Source organism: Canis aureus, chromosome 21 (assembly GCF_053574225.1).
Source record: "Canis aureus isolate CA01 chromosome 21, VMU_Caureus_v.1.0, whole genome shotgun sequence".
Lineage (NCBI taxonomy): Eukaryota > Metazoa > Chordata > Mammalia > Carnivora > Canidae > Canis > Canis aureus.
The window spans coordinates 10,786,222-10,800,399 of NC_135631.1; the positions used below are offsets into that span (position 1 = coordinate 10,786,222).

Below are 14,178 nucleotides of genomic sequence, written 5' to 3' on the forward strand. Positions count from 1 at the left end.
GGTCCGCGCGGAAGGAGCTCGGCCCGGCAGGGAACGGACGGCGGCGGCAGTGGGGCCGGGGGGCGGGCCGGGGGCGGCCGGGGCGTGGCGGGACTGGGACTTCTCCCCCCCGCGCCATGGACGCGCCCTCGGCGGGGCCTGCTCCCGGGCGGAAGCGCCGCCCCGTCTGCCAGTCCCCGCGCCGCCGCCGCCGCCAGCGCCATGATCATCCCGGTCCGCTGCTTCACCTGCGGCAAGATCGTCGGCAACAAGTGGGAAGCCTACCTGGGGCTGCTGCAGGCCGAGTACACCGAGGGGTGAGGCTCCGGGCCGGGCGGCGTGCGGAGCCGGGGCCGCGGGGGGCGGGGGGGCCCTGCTGGGCGCGGGGCCGGCGGGTCGGGCCGGGGCGCGGGGGGCGGGGCGCGGGGGGCCCCGGAGGGACCAGGTGCCGGCCGCGAGCAAGGGGGCAGGCGGGCAGCGGGACTGCGGGACCGCGGGGACTTGCACACGGACCCCGGCAGGTCGTGGCTCCTGCCCGGCGCAGTTCGGGGCTCCCTGCCCTCCCGCCCTCGGAGGCCCCCGCGCCCGCGAGCCCGCGGCTCTGGGGTCGTGGGCCGGGCTTCCTGGCCACGGAGCCCTGCGGAGCGGGCCGTCCCGGGGCCGCTCTCCCGTCGCTGCCCGTCAGCACCGGCCTCGCGGGCGTCTGCGCCTTTAACCCCGGCCTGCGGCGTTTGGGGTGAGCGGGGAGGCCAGGTTCCTGGGGAGTCTGTCGGAAAGACCGAGTGTGAGGGAACCGGCCGGAGGCCCTGGAAGCCCCGGGCAGGAACCGCCCAGCCCTGCGGCTTCCCAGCTCGGCGGCGCTGCACGTCGGAGCAGTGCTCTGGGGATTTTCTGGAAGCCCTTGGGGCAACAGGGGCTGGGCCCCAGGGACACTGACAACTCTAACTCTTGGGAAACTCTTGGGAAACGGCAGAGAGACGGCTCCCTCCGCGGGGGCGGGGAGGGGGGGCTTGCTCCAGCAGGGTTCGGGTCCTCCGTGTGCCCAGGACTGCCTGCCCCAACCGGGTGTGATCTGCCCCTCACCCACAGAGATGCCCTGGATGCGCTGGGCCTGAAGCGCTACTGCTGCCGCCGCATGCTGCTGGCACACGTGGACCTGATTGAGAAGCTGCTCAACTACGCGCCTCTGGAGAAGTGACAAGTGACCTGCTCACGCCCGTCACCCGGTCACCCGCTGTGCTCACCAGGGGCCGTCTGCGCCGTGCCCCCAGGCACTCCAGTGTGGTCGGGGTGGCATGGAGCATGCCTGTCCACCACCTGTGGATGTGTGTCCCTGCTCTGGAAAGAACTGTCCATTAAAGGTCTTTGCAGAACCATGAAGAGGTCCTAACAGTTGGCCTGGCTTTGTAGGACTCCCTGGTGTTTCTGTGTCCTGCCTCATGCTTGAAGCTGTTTGGGGATAGACGTGGCTCTCACCGTTCAGGGCCCAGAGGTGGCGGGGGTGGTGGAGGGCATCTCACAGCCCAGTGACAGTACACAGACAGCCAAGAGCACTCAGGTTGAGGGTCAGGAGACATTGGCCTGCCCACCACCAGGTTCTGGTTGACCTTTAGGACAAGCACGGAGATCCTCACATCCCTTCCCAGGATCTCAACAACCAGATATTTGAGCCCTGAGTGGAATAACTGCTGCAGTCTCGGCTGCCCATCCTGAGATCTTGCTGCCAGAAGCTTCTAGGCTCCAGCCAAGTTCCTGTGGAGGGGCAGGGATGGTGCCCAGCCTCCATAGCCAGCACTGAGACCCGCACAGTGGGTTGAGGGTGGCCCTGAGGAGGCTCTGCTGGGTGTCAGGGTTTGCCAAGCTCCCGGTGGCCTGGGTATTAGCACTTAATCCTACAGGCCTGCCCAAGAGCTATCTGTCCTATTCCAGGTCCACTGAGGCTTACAGCTGACAGCTGTCGCCCTGGACAGGAGTCTACCAGGCCCTAGTGCCCTTAAGCAGGCAGAAGGCAGGAGTGTGTGGTTAGAAGAGAGAAGGGGACTCTTGACACCGTCTTCAGGGCCAGCCCTGCTGCCCAGGTATCTGACATGCGGTCCTCTGAGGGCCAATGAGCAAACCTATCACGGCAGGGGGAGGAAGGGTCTGCCAGGGGTACATGCCCTGCAGAGCTCAGGCCTCTCCTGTCCTGTTCCAGAGGCCCTCTCCCCATCCCTAACGGCTACCCATGCCAGAAGGACGTTTGGAAACAAGCAGGTCTAGGCCATTTGAGGCCTCCATTGCCTCTGGCTCTCCCCACTGCCACCATTTTTCTGTCCCAGAACCGGCATGGTTCTGCTTCACAGCCTGTGCTCAGCGGTCCCTGCTACTGGCTGCCTCTCGCTGGAGTCCCGTCAGTCTCCAGAATGTACCCCCCGGGCCCCAGCCCCTGTCCTGGCACTGGGTGGGTGGTTCTGTCCACCCTGGTGGGGGGAAGGCCCTGAGTACCAGGACCCTGACAGTCACTAACACAATAAGCTCAATCCATTCCACAAACGTTTATTGAGCGCCTATTGTGTGGCACGAGCAGTTCTAGGCATTTGTGATAACAGCAGTGAATAAAACCCACAAACCCCCTGCTTCTGGGAAGGAGAGAGGACTGTGGACAAGTAAATGTGTGGCCTTTGGGGAGAGAGGTGGGGAAGTCCAAGCAGAGGCTCGGGCAGCAGAAACTTCAGGACAAGAGGCCCAGGACCCCCAGGGCAGGACCGGGCTTACTTGGCTTTCCCAGGGATCTGTGGACACCTGGGATTCCTCACATGCAGGTGTCCTGTACTCCCTTCACCTACCCCACCCAGCCAAGTCCTCCTTAGACTGCATGGGAACATCTGGGGGTCTAGGAGCATCCTAGAGTGGGTCCGCCCCTCCAGCTGAGCGCAGGCATCAGGAACCCCAAGGTCCTGTGACCCCACTCACAGGCAGAGGTACTGCTCCTTCCCCACCCTGGGGGGGCAAGCTTCAGGCCTTTGGTCTGCAGAGAAAGGCACTTGTAGCTCCCTCTGAGGGTGGGGATCCCCAGAGGTTATGGTGATGGTTTGGGGGTGTGCACATGGGCTTAAGAACGCACCCTCCCTGGCAGAGTGGGGAGGGGGGAAGGAGCAGCATCCTGGAAGCCCAGCTCCTGGCCCTCAGTAGTGTCAGCTCAGTAGTCAGGTGGCGAGGCTGCGGCATACACAGTGGTACACCCATGCTCAGTAGTGTTCCAGCTTCAGGCTCTTGTACAGGCAGCATGTGAAGATCATGCCAAAGACCTGTGGCACAGGGCCAGCATGAGTGTGGCACAGTGCCAGCCACATAGTGTGCCCCAGCACCCACCAGGGCCTGTCCCACCCCACCCCCGAACCTGCACACAGGCGATGCCAATGCCCACAGCGCCGATGACCCTCAGGTGTTCCTGGATGAAGGTCTCCAGCTTGGTGATGCAGCCACCCTGGCAGAGTAGGGGTCAGGGCACTGAAGGGAGGCGATTCTAGCCACCCCCCCAACTGCTGCAGCCCGACCCCCCTCCAGGTGTGACCACACCAACCCCCAGCATCCTGGGCCCCTGGCTCCTCGGCCCTTCCCAGGGACCCCAGGCATCCACCAGCCTACCTCCACCTTGTAGATGTTGGAGGCGTGGTCCCGCTGCCCACAGCCAGGCACCACAGTCTTGCAGCAGCTGTCGGGAACCACACGGCCGCCCGCCTGGCCCGAGCGGATCCACTCACTGTCCCGCCAGTCTTGTGAGTTGTTGCTGCCACAGCAGTGGAACTGCGGTAGGAACACGGCCCAGGCTAAGTCCCTGTCCCACCCACCCCCATGGCAGGGTTCATACAGAGGTCCAGGGGTGCCCAAGGGGATGTGTATGCACCCCATGGCACCACCCACTCACCTCCTGTTGCAGCTTATCCACAGCACTGGTCACACCCTCATGGCCTGGCTGGTGGTACCGCTTGGTCATGGTGTCCTTCAGGTTGTCCTTGAGCTCAGCGTTCAGCTGGGGGTGAGGTGGTCACAGCTTCAGCTGTACAGCCTAAGATCCCTCAAGGTAGGTGGGGCAGGTGGAAGCAGGTGCCGACGATGGGGGAGAGGTTCGGGAAGGCTGCTGGCCTGGGAGGGGGTGGGCTGGGCTGGGAGAGTCACCAGGTGGCCATGGAGAGGGCTGGGGACAGGGAGAGAGATCCAGATCCCAGGGACACCTTCCTCCCCTCCTGAGCCCCTAGCTGGGCAGTTTGGGCACTGACTGGCAGGCTGTGCCTCCCTGCTGTCAGCCCTACCCACTGGGACACAGCCCCCACCCCCAGGGCCTCCTGGCCCAGTGGTCAGTTCTGGAGCATGGGGAATCATGTCTGTGTTTCTGTCTGCACATGTCTGTCCCTCCATGGTCCTGTCTGTCCAGGCTCCTCACCTGCTGGTAGTAGATGTAGGCCAGAATGCCAGCAATGATCTCCAGCAGAAAGATGATGAGGAGCAGGATGAAGTACTGGGGGTGAGCAGGGACCCAGTTAGGTGGGACTGGACACATGCAGTCCTATCCCATGAGGACTCCCAGTGTCCAGCACTGCAGAGCAGAGCCCCCAGCCTCCGATCCCAAGTGGCCACAGAGGGCTCTGGGCAGCAGGTGGGTGCTGGCGGTCCCTGATGCTTTCCCTCAGAGCTGGTGTCTTCCCTCAGCTAGCCCAGCTGGGATGTGGGGACTCAGGGCTGGACAAGTGCCCCCCCCCAGCACAGATGAGCACAGCACAGGCTATTCTCCAGTGTCACACCTGACCCCCAACATTCCTTTCCTTCTCAGATCCAGCCCAGACAGCCTAGTGGGGAGCCCCCACTAACCAGGCGCAGCAGGTTCCGCCGCTCCTTGAAGGTGGCACAGCAGCCCAGAACGCCAGTCACCATGACGACAACGCCAGCCACCACCAGGATGTAGGCTGTGGCCAGGTAGGTGCCCGAGGCCAGCAAGCTGATATAGTCACTCTTGAGGGCCAGCGTCCAGATGCCCACTGCCATGACGGCCAGACCAGCCAGCTGTGGGCAGTGCACACTGGTCAGCACATCTGGCCCCAGGTCTAAGGGATGGGGCTGAGCCCCCAGGCCAAGGCTCCCTTCAGGGACCAGGGATGGGAGGGAGGAGACACCTGCCCGTGGCAGTCAGTGGGAGGGAGTCCTCACCCAGAAGCAGCAGTTGAAGGTGAAGAGCAGGTACTTGAGGCAGACGGTGCCACATGTCGTCTTCTCATTGAACTCCCCCATCCTGGGGCCGAGAGGCAAGGGGAGGTCAGATAGCTCACACCACCAGGACTTAACTGGGAGGCCAGCCAGACACCAGTGGGGATGGTAGGGAGGGGGACACCGATGCCCAGGCAAGCCCTGGGTTGAAGCCCAGCCAACCAGCTGCCCCGAATGAAGGTCCTGGGAAAGTGTTCACAAGAAGCAGGATGTCTCCTGGGAGAGCACTTCGAGGGCCCCCACCCCCAGCGCAGCCAGGGCCAGTGTCTGGTGCCCACAGCCAAGCTGAAGGCCAGGCCCTAGAAGGCCGAAGGGCCCGGCTTCTCTGCTCAGTGCCCAGCGCACAAAGGAGACATGGAGGACCCCAAGCATCACCGCTGACTCACCTCTGCTGGCATCCAGGGTAGGAAGACCCGGCAGGTCCCTCAGGGTGAGCTCATGCAGGCCCCGCCCATCCCCCCCCCACAACATTCCCGGAGCTGCACGTCACAGTCTGGCAGGCTAGAGGCTAGCAGGCACCCACTGGAGGCTGAAGGATTGGAGGCCACTCAGACACAGGCTGATTGGCCCCTTACTAGCCACATAGCCTCAGGGAAGCCCCTTGGGTTTCTGTTAAAGGGAAGGCCTTCCTTTCTCCGAGCCAGGCTGGGAAGAAGAGACGGTGCTGGACAGGCAGAGCCAGCAGAAACACATGCCCCAGACCTCTGCTGGTCCTCACTACTGGAAAGGGGGCCACACCAACCCCAGCAAGATGCGAAGGGACACTTTGCCTGTCGCTGTGCAGAGTCTGCACTGGGGAGGGTGGGAGAAGGCCCCACGGCACAGATGGCAGCTGGACGCCCCCCCTCCCACGTTTCCAGACAGACAGCACCACCCAGAGCTGAACTTTCACCACCCCACCCAGCACTTACCTGGCTGCTGGTGGAGACTGGCTCCTCTCTAAGACAGGTGGACGGAAGTTCCCTAAGAGCCTCCACTAGAAAGGCAGGGACAGGTCACAGGCCTGGCCGGCGCTGGCAGGATCGTATCACCCCTCCTTGTGGCCGCCTCTGGCAGTGGATCCGGACCAGCTGGGCTTCCGGAGTAGGCAGCGTCCACTCCCAGGGCAGGGAGGGGAGAGGCCAGGCCCGGTATTTTAGTCTGGGCTTGGGCGGGGCAGGGCAGAAAACATTTCTGGATAGTGTGATCCTGGAAGGGGAGGGACCACTCGCCTTCTCCAAGCACCCCGCTCTGGGCCTTCCTGCGGACCGGCCACTGCCCCTTACCCCACCCAACAGCAGTACCTGCCGGCCAGGCAGGAAAAAAGACGCAGACCGCTGCCGCGGAGCTGGGGTACGGCGGCCCCTGGGCCCGGGCAGAGGCCCCAGCCCCCACGGCCCGCGCGCACAACCGGCAGAGGAGGGGCCCCGGTTTCCGGGAGTGCCTGGCGGATGTGAGCCCCCTTGGGACGCGCCGGCCAGAGATAGTTCCTGCGGCCGTGACACAGCTGCCCCAGCCCAGACCCTGCGACTCAGCCGGGGGTCTCGGCCGCCCGCGCCCCGCCCGCAGGACTGGACCCTGCGCTCCGCGCAGCCAGGCCCGGGGAGGCATCGGCGCGTTACCGCGTGGAGCCGCCGCCCCCGCCCGGGCGAGCGACGTTGGAAGGAAGGGCACCGGTGTCCGGAGACAATGACCACGGTGCTCCGATGAGGCCGAAGGGGCCGCCAGGCCTGCGCAAAAACCCCGGGGGCGCCTCGCCCCCGCTCCGGGCGCCCCTCTGCCCACCCGGGCGCCGCTCTGCGCACCCGGCTCCCCGGCGGCCGGCTCCCTCCGGAAGGGGCTCGCGCGGCGGCTGCGGCCGGGTCGGCGGCCGGGCCCTCCCGGGCCTCCCGGGCCTCCCTCCAGACGCCTGCAGCCGGGCCCCGGAGTCCGGGACGCACGGCCCCTCCCGGCCCGTCTGGCCCGGCGGCGCACTCACCGGCCACGCGTCGGAGTCGGCGGGGCGGGCGGGGAGGGGCGATGGGGGCGGTGGCTCGGGGTGCGGAGACTGCGCGGCCGCCGGGGGCCTGCGAGAGCTGCGGGCCCCGCCCGCGCCTCGGGCCCCGGGCCCCAGGCCCCGCCCACGGCCCCGCCCACGGCCCCCGTCCCAGGCCCCGCCCACGGCCCCAGGCCCCGCCCACGGCGGCGGGCGCGGGGCAGGTCCCGACAGTGCGCGGGCGGGCGGCGGCGGCGGCGGCGGGGTCCGCCCGGGACTGCGGAGGCGGGCGTGCTGCAGCCCGCGGGCGCCACGGCCCCGCCAGGGACTCATACCCTCGGGAGACAGAGGAGCTGAGCGGGGGGCGGTGAAGACGGCGGCGGCCCGCCCGGCCGGGGCTCTGGACTGTGTCCGAGACCGCGCCCTCCTCCAGGCCCAGTTCCCGGTTCTCTCCTCCAAACGCAGGGGCCGCCTGGGGCTGCAGGGTCGGCAGGACAGATGCTGGCCTCTGTGGGGGAGGTCTGGAGTTGCGATCGGATGCAGGAGTGGGGTCTCTGGGCGCAGTATACAGGATGGCCTGGGTCCCTGCCAGAGACAGTCTGGTCTGGGAGGTCTGGGTCCTGGGAGGGCTGGCAAGGGCTGAGGGAGACGGGGTGGAGCCTGCTGACCTGCCAGACTGCAAAACGGACAGTGGGATTAAGGAGATGGAGCGGATCCCCAGCCCACCAGGCTCATTCCCAGACCCAGGGAGGGACGTCAGAATCTGCAGGCATTTGGAATAGCTCTGCGCAAACAGTGGGCAACACTCATCCTCAGCTCTTTGCCCAGGGTTGGTGGTTCTGGCCAGCAGCTCCCAGCTTCCCAGAGAGGGTGGAGGAAGGAACAGAGAGGTGGCTGGAGACCTACCCCTTGGAGGTCCCGCTCAGGACTGGCTCACCTCAAGTGGGCTGAGGTGGTCCACCCAGGGCCAGGTATGTGTGAGGACCGGTTTGGGGAGGAGGCTGGGAGCGGGCTCCTTAGTGAAACAATGGGCCTCAGTCCCCCTGTTCCTACAGAGGGCCCTATGGGACTTCAGCCTTAATGGACAGTGAGGTCTTGAAGGCATGACCAGAGACATACAGGGACATCCGCAGCCCCAGGTCCACAGGGCCAGGGACCCGTGCCACACAGGTACCATCCACTTGGTTTAGTGTACCATGGATACCCCATTTGTGTAGCACACGCATGCTGTGGCTTTTTACACATAGGCCAAGGAGGTCACAGTGCAGTCAATGGGCTTTATTGGGAGGAAGGAGTTTTTCTGCTGGTCAGAGATTGGTTTGATGGAATGGGGACAGGATGGGACCAGCAGGGAGGAACATGAAACGGGCCGCTCCTCAGTTCCTTCATGTCTACATGCAGGCAGGCCAGGCAGTCCACGGAATAGAGCTCACATCCTGGATGGGCAGCCCCTAGCCACGATGCACCACCTTCAAGGGGCAGCTTCTCCAAGTAACGCCCAGTGAGTCACTCAGGGATGGTCAGCGGGCACTGGGAAGATGGCCAGAGCCACGTCTTGGAGGGCGAGCCCAGCTGCAGCAGCAGCAACAGCAGCAGGTGGGTCCTGGCGGGCGCGCCACTGCCAGGGCTTTCCTTCGGCCACTGCCCAGCCGCTTGGCCTCACAGGCATCCCTCTGGTCTCGCAGCCTCGTGTTCAGCTCCCTGGGGAAGGGGAGTCCAAGGTTCAAAGAGGTCTCAAGAGGCAGCATTCCAGGGTGGGGAATGTGGGCTCTGCTCTCCCTCACACCAGAAGAGAGGTGTCCCACTGGGGCTGCAGCAGGAGGGATGGAGGACAGACACAAGGAAGGACTTCCTCCAAGTGGGATGAGGCAGTGGTCAGGAATGTGGGGAGCTGGGAGCTCCCGAGTTGAGCCGAGCCCCTTCCCTCGTGGGGCCTGAGCCAGACCGCACCTGAGGAGCTCCAGCTGTCGCAGGAGGCTGAGCTTCTCTTTCTGCATGTTCCTTGAGACTGCGACCACCTCTCTGCAGGAGGGAGGTGGTGACCGGGATGCAGGAAGGCTCCTGCGACGGCCCATGACCCTAGCCCACACAGACCCTGAGGGCAGGCTGGGACAGGGGCTGGGGATGGAAGTGGCCCGGACCTGAGCCCCCCAAAGCGATCCCTGCCCCGCCTTCCCCGCCAGCCCCATGCCCTCCCAGGGCCCGCCCCAGAGAGACGGCCTCCTCCCCCGCCCCGAGGCACCGTAGGGTTTGCTCCTGGCGGCCCTGCAGGTCGCCCTCCAGTCTGCGGAGCTGCTCCTGCGCTCCCTCCAACTGAGTTCTCAGAGCCTCGTGGGCTAGCCACAGCTGGGCGTTCTGCGCCTGCGCCTCCAGCTGCTCGCTGGCCCGGGCCTGCAGCTGCTGTTCCAGCTGCGGAGATGGAGGGGCAAGGGGGATCGAAGCTGGGGAGAACCCCTCACCTCTCCTTCGGGGCACTGCGTTGCCCCTGACTCCCAAGGGTTGAAGCGCCGGGGACTCTGAGGCACAGGGGAACCGCAGGTTCACCCAGGAGTACGTGGGTGACGGTGGGGACCGGCCAGGGGCGGGGGGTGGGGGGCTGGCAGCTGGCGGCCACTCACCTCCCGCTGTCGCAGGCCCGCACGCTCCAGCTCCTGGTCGCGGTTCTGCAGCTCCAGCTCCAGGAGGCCTCTGCGCTCCTCCCGGGGGAGGTCCTGGGGTTCGCGGGGAGCTCCTGAGCCTCAGCGGAGGTGGGGGGCCAGGGCCGGGTGGAGCCGCTCGGGGAGGGCGGGGTCAGGGAGACGCGCGTCTGGGATTGGGCCGGACGAGGGCGGGGGCCAGGGGCGGGGGGGGGGGGCTTCGGGCCCACCTGAGTCCGCAGGCGCTGGCGCTGCTCCCGAAGTTGCTGCTCCATCTCCTCGTACAGACACCGCACCTCCCTCTCGTGCTCGCTCTCCCGCCTTCGGGGACCGGGCGCAGGACAGCTGCTCTGAGCCTGCCGGCACTATAGACCCCAGCCCCGCCTCCACCGCCTCCCGGAGTCCTGCTCCGGGGCGCCAGGCCTCGCCCCGGCCCCAGCCCTCACCGCCGCAGCGCCTGCTCCAGGCTGTCCCGCTCTCGGGCCGCCTCCTCCAGGCAGGCCGACGCGCGCATCAGAACATCCTCGAAGGAGCCCAGCAGCTCCGGTCGCTCGCGCTGCAGCCGGGTCCAGAGCGTCCGCACCGCTCGCTGTCTGCAAGGGGAGTGCAGGAGCTGAAATTGAGGCGGGGCCTCCCCGACCCCATCCCTAAGGGTAAGCCCTCCGAGGCACCTGCAGCCCTGGATAGGCCAACTGCGTTTGTACATGCAGGGGATCCCTCTCGTGGGTGCTCTTGGCCCTGCCTGGGCTCAGCGTGTATGGGACTTGGCGCGGCAGCCAGCTGTCTCCTGTGCACACAGGGCTGTGCCGGGCGCCTGCCCTTCTGCCCACAGCCTTGCCGGCTGCCCCCTGAAATGCAAATTCTGCGGGAAATCACGCTCAGCCCCTCCCAGGTGTCACAGCTGACCGAGCGACTGGGCCAGTCCCTGCGTGAGGACCCTGAGCAAGAACAGACGTTGGGCACCCTGGACAGGCAGCATGAACAGGGGGGCATAGAGGAGGGAACTGGGAGCCGCGCTGGCACCAACTCACTCGCCCAGGACAGGGGCCACCCCCAGCTGCTCCAGCGCCTGGCCGACTCTCTCCTCCTCCTCCTCTTCCTCCTCCAGGGAGCCCCCAGGGCCATGCACATCTGACCAGCCCGACTCAAAGGTTTCCTCTGGAGCCTGGGAGGGCAGTGCGCCCTGGGCTGATTCCACCCCCACAAACTTCCCTGTGGACATGAAGGTGAAATTACCAAGGCTGTGGGGGAGCACCCTGGCTTGGCCACCCACCCCACCCCCACGCACGCGCACTCACCCACACACACAAACACATCCTGTCCGTATCCCAAGCCCAGTTTCCTGTTTTTCTTCCTTATTCTGGTCTGATTCTTGGGCCAGGAACGGGAGGTAACACCCGGCCCAGGATGGAGCAAGCCTGGCTCCCAGCCCCACCTGGGTTTGGCACCTTAGGGAGGGGGTCATGGAGCAGGAGGGCCAGCTCCACACACAGCATCTGTGGGGGGCTCCCTCCGGTGCCTGTATGTGTTGACACCAGTACGTGCTCCGCGGGGAGGCTACAGAGAGGCACAGATTGCCGTCTGTGTTGGGTGCGGGCCCCAGGGTGCCACATGTGTCAGTGGAGAGTCTCTGCGCAGCAGGGGGTAGGGAGGTGTCTTGGGGCTTAGCTCACCAAGACCAAGGCAGAACTCCCAAGCGGTGAGGAAGCCCATGTGGGCCTGATCCAGGCTTTCAAACACAGCCTCTAGCTGTTCCGGCGTGAGGGGCAGGTCGCTCTGCAGGCCCTAGCCAGGCAAGGATGGCACAGCTGAGGAGCCAAGGTCAGCCCCTGGCTGGGGCAGCTCTTGGGAGTGGGGATTCACCTGCAGGTCATGCCGAGTGATGAAGCCCTTGGCGTCCTTGTCACACAGCAGAAACAGTTCCTGGGCCTGCTGCAGCATCTCTGCCCTTGGCCTCACAGAGCCCGCCTCCTCCACCTCCTCCTCCTCCTCCTGGGCCTCCCCAGGACCCGGCTTCCTGGGCCTGGCCAGGGGAGGGGGGTTCCCTGCCATCATGTGCTGTGAAGTCAAGGCAGAGTCGGGGCCTGAGCAGAGCTCAAGAGACATGAGTGGGAGAAAGAGGGAAAGTGGAGTGGCCCTGGAAGAGGACTGGGCTGGGTGGCAGCCTGCGGGGAGTAAAGAGAGAAGGGCCTCCTCCTACCAGGTGGGAAGGTGGGACATGGCATGGCAGAGGTCCAGAGAGGAGCAGAGCTGGGGGTGGATGCTCCCTTGGGGGTACTGCTGCAGGAAGGGGTGTCGTGGGTGGGAGTGATGCAGGCTCCAAGCCTGTGGGGGCTGCCCAGGGAGCTAGAGGCTGCAGCTCAGGGGAAGCCAGTGCAGGACAGGAGCTGGGGAGGGCCACCTGGGCAGGGGGCAGCAGGAGAAGAAGAAGGCACCTGCTGGTGCCTGGTGATGGAAAATAAGGAGGTGGGGTCTCCTGGCAGCCGTGGGGGAGAGAGGTGGGGTGAGGGTCTGGACAGCGGGAGAAGGAGCTGAGCAGGTCCTAAGGCAGGGCACTGGACACCTGGCTGACCGCTGGGCCAGGGGGAGCGCGCGGCCAATCCTGGCTGAGCCTCCGAGGTCCTGGCCTCCAGCGGTCAGGGGACGACGCAAGCTCCTCCCCTCCTGCCGCAGCCCCTCCCACCGGGCCCCAGGGGTGCAGACGCGGGGTCTCCACCTGGGACACCGACGGGACACGAAGCCTTCCAAGGCCCTGGTCAGGAACGCGCCGGACCGACGTGACGGCCCTTCCCCCAGCCCTGGGCGCTGGGGCCCCGCCAGACTCCCCCCCTGCGGTTCGCGGAACCTTCCCGGGGCCTCCCTCCCCGCGGGCGCCCCGCCCCCTCATCAGAGCCACCTGTCGTTCCCGCAACGCCCAGCTCCCGGATTTCCCAAGTTTACCCCCAGCACGGGGACACCCCCGACCTGGGGGGCCCCGGGTCCTCTCCTCCCAGCCCAGAACCTCGATTTTCTCTCCCCGCCCGTGTGATCTTCCCGGGGCGCGACCTCCCGAGAGGGCAAGTCTGAGGCCGGGCGGGCCGAGCGCGCGAGGGACTCCGGTCGCAGCCCGGTCCCCGGTGCCTCCCCGCCCCCCGCGGCTCGTGGGCTCCCGGGACCAGAGGCCATCCCGGCCCGGGCTGTGCGCGCGGCCCGGGCGGGGGGGGAGCGGGGAAGGGGGGCGGCCGCCCCGCCGCCGCTCGGCTCCCGGGGCCCAGGGTGGGCGCGCCCCGGGTCGCCGGGGAGGCGGGCGCGGTGGGGCCCCCGAGGCGCCTACCTGCCGCCGCCCCTGCCGCGCGGTCCGCGGCTCCCCCGGAAGGCGGCGGCGCGCGGGGGCCCGGGCCCGGAGCAGCTCCCGCGGTCCTGCAGGAACTGGGACCCCGGCGAGGGCCGGGCCCGGGCGGAGCCGCCGCCGCCACCGTCGCCGTGTCTCCGCCTCCCGGCGCTGCCCCGGCCGCCCGGCCCTCGCCCCGCACCCCGCACCCCGCGGCGCCCCGGGTCTGTCCCGACAGGGCCGCGTTCCCCGCCGCGCGCAGATGCCCCCGGCGGCCCGGGGACCCTCCCCAAGCGGCGCGGCGGCAGGAGGGCGGGGCTGTCCCCGCGGATCCGGATTTAAGGCGCCAAAGTGTGTGCAGGACTAAGCCGGCGGGAGACCGACCAAAATACCCCCGATGCTCATCTCTCATCTCGCGGGTGCGGGGACTTCACTCCCTATGCTTTCCCAACTTTTGTCTTTCTTGTGGTTAAACGATCAACTCGTAATACATTACAAAATGGTATTTAAATCAGCGGCAGGATGCCTGTACCAGTGCCGGAGGGCAGGAGTGGGCGTCGGGGTCAAGGAGGCCTTCCCCTCAGCAGCCCGACCCTCAGCTCTCCTGGGACACAGCCCTGTCTTGGGTTCTCCTTCCCTTCCCGGAGCGCTGGGGGAAGGAGCTGGGTGGGGCCCGCACGGGACCTTCCTGCTGGGGGACAAGACCCATTCTCCTGCCAGGAGTCCCCCCACCCCTGCCCCCAGCCCAGCCTGCACCCACCTGGACGGTGGTGGGGGTCCAGAAGCCTCTGCTTCTCCGGGGGCCTGGGATCCTGCTGAACTAGAACAGGTTGGGCCTATAGGACAGGACCTTGAGAGGGAGAGGGGGCCGGCTCCTGGCACAGGCACCCAGGGACCTGCCCAGCCGGCTCTCCCAGTCCTGCGGTCCCACCGTTATTGTTGGCAGGGGGCTGCCACCACTGCCACAGCTACCTGACCCCTTGGCAAGGACTGAGAGCTCTGAACGGCCAGCCAGCCACCCGGCTCTGCCCCAGAGCCCTTCACCCATGGGCCCTCAC

At 66.7% G+C, this 14,178-nt stretch overlaps 3 protein-coding genes across 9 annotated transcripts; 1 reads left to right on the forward strand and 2 right to left on the reverse strand.

Moving 5' to 3' along the window:
* The first annotated feature begins 136 nt into the window (after positions 1–136).
* On the forward strand, positions 137–1,359 carry POLR2L (RNA polymerase II, I and III subunit L). Its single transcript, XM_077862952.1, has 2 exons — positions 137–296; positions 1,069–1,359. Exons 1-2 carry the CDS (start codon positions 202–204, stop codon positions 1,175–1,177), a joined length of 204 nt encoding a protein of 67 aa, XP_077719078.1. The 5' UTR covers positions 137–201; the 3' UTR covers positions 1,178–1,359.
* Positions 1,360–2,498: 1,139 nt separating this feature from the next.
* On the reverse strand, positions 2,499–7,298 carry CD151 (CD151 molecule (Raph blood group)). 3 transcript variants are annotated; one of them, XM_077862949.1, is made up of 9 exons: positions 7,178–7,298; positions 6,132–6,365; positions 5,164–5,245; positions 4,828–5,019; positions 4,403–4,477; positions 3,887–3,991; positions 3,607–3,765; positions 3,359–3,445; positions 2,499–3,266 (listed from the first exon to the last, which is right to left on the reverse strand). In XM_077862949.1, the coding sequence occupies exons 3-9, from the start codon at positions 5,242–5,244 to the stop codon at positions 3,207–3,209; spliced, it is 759 nt and encodes a 252-aa protein (XP_077719075.1). In that variant the 5' UTR covers position 5,245; positions 6,132–6,365; positions 7,178–7,298; the 3' UTR covers positions 2,499–3,206. The 3 variants fall into 3 exon arrangements, with proteins under 3 accessions (XP_077719075.1, XP_077719077.1, XP_077719076.1); XM_077862951.1 differs by having other exon boundaries at positions 6,132–6,196; positions 7,178–7,255; XM_077862950.1 differs by having other exon boundaries at positions 6,132–6,360; positions 7,178–7,195.
* Positions 7,299–8,437: 1,139 nt separating this feature from the next.
* CRACR2B (calcium release activated channel regulator 2B) lies at positions 8,438–14,038 on the reverse strand. Of its 5 annotated transcripts, XM_077862955.1 has the most exons (11): positions 13,124–13,223; positions 12,011–12,211; positions 11,674–11,868; positions 11,484–11,595; positions 10,842–11,022; positions 10,257–10,403; positions 10,041–10,131; positions 9,793–9,885; positions 9,417–9,583; positions 9,125–9,196; positions 8,438–8,875 (listed from the first exon to the last, which is right to left on the reverse strand). In XM_077862955.1, exons 3-11 carry the CDS (start codon positions 11,863–11,865, stop codon positions 8,695–8,697), a joined length of 1,236 nt encoding a protein of 411 aa, XP_077719081.1. In that variant the 5' UTR covers positions 11,866–11,868; positions 12,011–12,211; positions 13,124–13,223; the 3' UTR covers positions 8,438–8,694. The 5 variants fall into 5 exon arrangements, with proteins under 5 accessions (XP_077719081.1, XP_077719082.1, XP_077719079.1 ...); XM_077862956.1 differs by lacking the exons at positions 12,011–12,211; positions 13,124–13,223 and adding an exon at positions 13,881–14,038 and having other exon boundaries at positions 11,484–11,586; XM_077862953.1 differs by lacking the exons at positions 12,011–12,211; positions 13,124–13,223 and adding an exon at positions 13,881–14,038.
* Between the last annotated feature and the right edge of the window lie 140 nt (positions 14,039–14,178).

Coding starts and splice junctions, on each gene's coding strand:
- CRACR2B (XM_077862953.1), bottom strand. CDS start 11,865: ATGATGGCAGGGAACCCCCCTCCCCTGGCCAGGCCCAGGAAGCCGGGT. Junction 11,023..11,483: donor GGAGTTCTGCCTTGGTCTTG/GTGAGCTAAGCC, acceptor TCATGTCCACAG/GGAAGTTTGTGGGGGTGGAA. Junction 9,886..10,040: donor GCCAGCGCCTGCGGACTCAG/GTGGGCCCGAAG, acceptor CGCGAACCCCAG/GACCTCCCCCGGGAGGAGCG.
- CD151 (XM_077862949.1), bottom strand. CDS start 5,244: ATGGGGGAGTTCAATGAGAAGACGACATGTGGCACCGTCTGCCTCAAG. Junction 3,992..4,402: donor CCTACATCTACTACCAGCAG/GTGAGGAGCCTG, acceptor CCTCACCCCCAG/CTGAACGCTGAGCTCAAGGA. Junction 3,446..3,606: donor CCAACATCTACAAGGTGGAG/GTAGGCTGGTGG, acceptor CTACTCTGCCAG/GGTGGCTGCATCACCAAGCT.
- POLR2L (XM_077862952.1), top strand. CDS start 202: ATGATCATCCCGGTCCGCTGCTTCACCTGCGGCAAGATCGTCGGCAAC. Junction 297..1,068: donor CAGGCCGAGTACACCGAGGG/GTGAGGCTCCGG, acceptor CCTCACCCACAG/AGATGCCCTGGATGCGCTGG.